This window comes from Varanus komodoensis, unplaced genomic scaffold (genome assembly GCF_004798865.1).
Source record: "Varanus komodoensis strain SLA01 unplaced genomic scaffold, ASM479886v1 scaffold1394, whole genome shotgun sequence".
NCBI lineage: Eukaryota > Metazoa > Chordata > Lepidosauria > Squamata > Varanidae > Varanus > Varanus komodoensis.
In genome coordinates this window covers 15,040-19,768 of record NW_025335405.1, presented here as the reverse complement: position 1 = coordinate 19,768, position 4,729 = coordinate 15,040, and the positions used below count along the sequence as shown (strand labels likewise).

Here is a 4,729-nt window from a genome sequence, read left to right as displayed (position 1 = left end):
GAAACTCACGCAGGAAATCAAATGGAAGTCATATTCCTGAGAGGGGATATATAAAACGGATGCTCTGCTTTTTTGGCTTTATTGTCAGACCATCCTGAGGCTGATTGGTAGTGGATGGTATGCAAAAGCTTGAAGGAAAAATGCATGCGTACATATAAAGTTTGCTTCCTATTGAGTGACAGGGCTCAAGAAGGGTTCGCAGATTCAGATGGACTCTTATTCATGGACACAGAGAAAGACTTCTGCAAAGCACCTCAGCAGAGTCCAAAGCCCGTTCATGTGTCTACAAGCATGGAGGGTGGGATGGGAGGACATGTTGCAAAGCTGAAGGATTGAAGCTGCGTGAGCAGCAGAACCCATGAGATGGGAGCTGATTTGCATGCAGGGGGAACGATGACGTCCCGCCCATCAGCTCAGAGGACCGAGATAAATGGAAGCGGCTGAAGGAAGCGGCAGTGCTCAGGGCTTCCTTCTCATTTAGTTGGGGACTCGGACCTCTCCGCCATGTTCTGGGCTCCCGTTCTCAGCCTCCTAGTGATGTGGGGCACAGGTGGGGGCAGGCTCCATATCCCCCAGCCTTCCCACTGAGACGAGTCTGAGGCTGGTGCTGAGGTGACGCTCTCTCCCCTTCTCTTCTCCCAGGTTCCCACTCCCAGCCGGTGCTCACTCAGCCTCCGTCCGCATCCGTGTCCCTGGGAAACACCGTGAGGCTCTCCTGCGCCTTCAGCAGCGGAGTCAGCGTCAGCAACTACTATGTGAACTGGTTCCAGCAGAAGCCCGGCAGCCCCCCACGATTCCTCTTGTGGTATTACTCAGACTCGAGCAAGGGACAAGGCTCGGGGGTCCCCACTCGCTTCTCTGGCTCCAAGGACACCTCCACCAACAGTGGCATTTTGACCATCTCTGGAGTCCTGGCAGAGGACGAGGCCGATTATTACTGTGCAGCAGCTCATGGCAGTGGCAGCAGCTGGCAGTTGGCACAGTGATGCGCTCTGATGGGGAAGTGCGACAAAAACCTCCTCTCCTCTTCGCCCGCACGGCCTGCGCTCACCCTTTATGCAATGCGGGAACCATCGGAGAGGTTCACCCTGGGGATGATTTCTTTCGACATCCATTCCCACTCCAAGGCCATTTCCTCAAGCCAGATGAAGGTGGCATTGCCTCTGGGAAGGCATTTTGCACCTCCTTTTCTGGACATACAAGCACGAAGCCTGAGCAAACTGGGCAAGGGCAACTCAGGAGAAGGAGAAGCATCCCAGGTGGTGCTCAGGAGACCCTTGCCCAAGAGATGATAGGTGGGATCACTGTCATGCCAGTTTCTCTGTTTGGGCAGACCCTGCCTTCTGCTGCAGTTAGTCAGGATGTTGCATGCTTTCTTTGGGGGCTACCACGATGCCCTCTGAACCATGTCTAGGCTCAATGCTGTTGCCGTCTGCAGTGAGGAATTCTGTAAGCTAACTTGAGTTTCTCTGAGGGAAGACCGTGGAGATACAATATGATGAACTGATACTTGAAGGGATAACAGAAGTGAGGACGAAAACCTTCTCATATGGCATTGAAATCTACATTACCAGAAGCACTCGACGTGTGGAACTACTTCTGCTCGTCCACAGTATGGAGACGGCTACCCTACACTTGGGCTGGGAAGTTGTGTGAGAGCATCTGCCTTCCCAGGGGGAGAGGGAGACTCTCCTGGTCTGCCCCTGCCAAGAAAGGAGAACTGCAGTCATTCTGCACATTTAGAAATTGTCTTTGAGCTGATTGCTGCATAAAAAGGGCTGTGCCTCCCTTGAACTGTCTGCTTTGCTTCAGGGGATGAGGAAGGAAGGAAGGAAGGGAAACCCTGCAGGCCCTGAACTGCACCTGCGTCCACAAGTGCAGCCAGCAGAGGGCAGCCTTAGCCCAGAAAGCTGCACTTCTGAATACAATTGCTTAGAAATTCTACTATTCAGAAGGGAGGGAAGTATTGAAATACTGCAGCACAGGAAGAGGAGAAGAACAGTATGCAAGGAAAGCCAAAGGCACAGATTTTAGGTATAAATGGCCCTGAAACCAGGAAATATAATGGAAGCCATTTTCCAGAGGTAGAAAAAAGCGGTTTCCCTAGAATGTGTTATGCTAACAGGCAGCAAGAATACAAATTTATTAATGAAATGAAGGAATGAATCTGTGAAAATTCATTTCTGTTGTGCAGTAGGGCTGGAGAAGGGTTTGCAGACTCAGGTGACCACCACTTCATCAGCACAGAGAAAGACTTCTGCAGAGCACTTCAGTTGGGCTTCAGGCCAGGAAGATGGAGGCACCCATTGCAAAGTCAAGGAATCAAAGCCCCATTTGCTGGCCCCATGAGTAGCAGGACCAATGAGATGGAAGCTGATTTACATGCAGGTCGAACCAATATGCCCCATCCATGAGCTCAGAGGGCTGATATAGAAGGAGATTCCTGTAGGGACCAGCAGTGCTTGAGTCTTCCTTCCCGTGTTGCTTGGTACTTGGACCTCGCCATCATGTTCTGGGCTCCCGTTCTCATCCTCCTACTGATGAGGGACGCTGGTAGGGCAGGCTCCATATCCTCCAGCCTTCCCAACTTTCAGATGAGTCTGGAGCCTGGTGCTGATGTGACACTCTCTCCCCTTCTCTTCTCCCAGGTTCCCGCTCCCAGCCGGTGTTCACTCATCCTCCTTCCGCATCCGTGTCCACAGAAAACACTGTGAGACTCTCCTGCGCCTTCAGCAGCAGAGTCAGCATCAGTAACTATGCTGTATCCTGGTACCAGCAGACTCCTGACAGTTCCCCAAGTTTCCTCTTGCAGTATTACTCTGACTCCAGCAAGCACCAAGGCTCGGGGGTCCCCGTTCACTTCTCTGGCTACAAAGACGCCTCCACCAACAGTGGCCTTTTGACCATCTCGGGAGTCCAGCCTGAGGATGAGGCTGATTATTACTGTGCAACGGAGCATGGACGTGGCAGAAATTTCCAGATTCCACAGTGGGGTTATCTGATGGGGAAGTGCGACAAAAACCTCCTCTCTCCTCCCTTATAGGGGCTCTGCCATGCAGAAGGCAAGTCAAGTCTTGGGACAGGCAGCTCCACTCCTACAACATAAGGCAGTGCCTATCTGCCTTCTTCAGCTTCTCCCCTTTTCTTTTCCCAGCAGATAACAAAAACAGGCTTCAAACTGCAGTCGTCTTTCTTTTCTTTCTTTCCCCTTACCAGCCAAGACTGGTTTTTTGAGCAAGGAACATTCACCAGGTTCATGAAGTTGCTAATTGTGCATTGAATGCTGCTCATGCAAGCAGGTGACTGCAGAATGAATCTGCCTCCGCCTTCTCACTCCCTACCAAGGTGGAGTTAGCTCCACCTTCGGGGAAGGTGGACTAGACAGAGGGAATTCCGGATGTGACTTAGTTGGCTAGCTTTCTTGAGCTGGCATCAGACAACTGGATTGATCAAGACCCTGCCTAAGGCACTCTGCACTTGGGACTGCGACTGGTGGGGGGGGGGGGTTGGGGACTGGTGGGGAAGAGCACCTCTGCATGGCACTTTAAGATCTCCTGCCACTGCAAGTCAAAATTGCTTCATCTTTCCAGGGGAAGACAGGGTCGCCACTAACTTTCAGCTGTAGGTGGTGCCTGCCCATTGGAACCTAGAAAAAGGCAATGGGCATGAATGTTTGGAGCTGGAGTTCAAAACTGCTGTGCGTAGCTGTGTCTCCACCAACCATCTGGGTCTGGGAATGCCATTCTGGAACTGTGACATCATGGTACAAAACAAGCAGAACAGAATGGCCAAAACCTTTCCTATCAAACCTTGACCTACTCCACATTTTGTAAAGATGCTGCACAAGCCCATCATCCTCATCCCACCTTTTGCAAGATCCCTTTGCATGCCCTTTGGAATGGCTCTTTCGTGGGCTGCTAATCATTTATGTAGTACCGGTGGAAACTCCAGAAAAGTCTTCTGCCACAACCATGGCATTCGCAACTGTGTTTCCGGAAATGTAATGGACCATTCTAAATAACTGTGCATTTGCCATGAAGACCATTAGAGGGGGCAGCACTCTCACTCCCAGGACAAAACCATATACAGTAAAAGCTTGGATTGGGAGTAACTTGGTCTGCCAGTGTTTTGCAAGACGAGCAAAAGGTTTTTCTTAATTTTAACTTGATAAACGAGCAATGTCTTGAGGTACGAATATTATGCGTGGTTTGCCAGCCAAGTGCCACGTCACAACTGAGCACCGGTTCTTCTCTCTCTTGCTGCAGGTTCAAGTACAGCATCATCTCCCCGCACCAAGCATGCCTGCGATTGTGCCTTCCTCCCCGCAGCGTGCCTTCTTCAAGTTTTTTGATTAAAAATAATAAGTTACAGAACAGATTAACATTATTTACATTGAACCTTATGGGGAAATTCGCTTTGACATACGAGTGCTTTGAATTACAAGCATGTTTCTGGAACGAATTATGCTCACAATCCAAGGTTTTACTGTACTGGGGAAAGCGGTATAGGCCTCAAATATTTGCATTCATGGAGAAAGTATGAAAGGGCCATTTAACAATTCCTATTTTAGACATAGATGCATTCAGTAGTACAGATGATGCTTTTACATTTTAACACACAAAACTGATGCAGAACTCAATGGAAGAGTGGAAACCAAAACCTGGAGAGCAACTGCCGTGGATAGGGTAGCCCATCTCAGAGTTAAGCACCACTTGCCATGTTCTGCGTT

General features: G+C 50.0%; 2 gene segments (V, D, J or C); both read left to right on the top strand.

The window, feature by feature from the left end:
• Positions 1–477: 477 nt before the first annotated feature.
• Positions 478–986, top strand: LOC123019808. The segment is given in 2 exon segments: positions 478–550; positions 643–986. Coding segments are annotated over 2 exon segments (390 nt in total).
• Positions 987–2,507: 1,521 nt separating this feature from the next.
• Positions 2,508–3,043, top strand: LOC123019807. The segment is given in 2 exon segments: positions 2,508–2,553; positions 2,649–3,043. Coding segments are annotated over 2 exon segments (441 nt in total).
• The last annotated feature ends 1,686 nt before the right edge of the window (positions 3,044–4,729 follow it).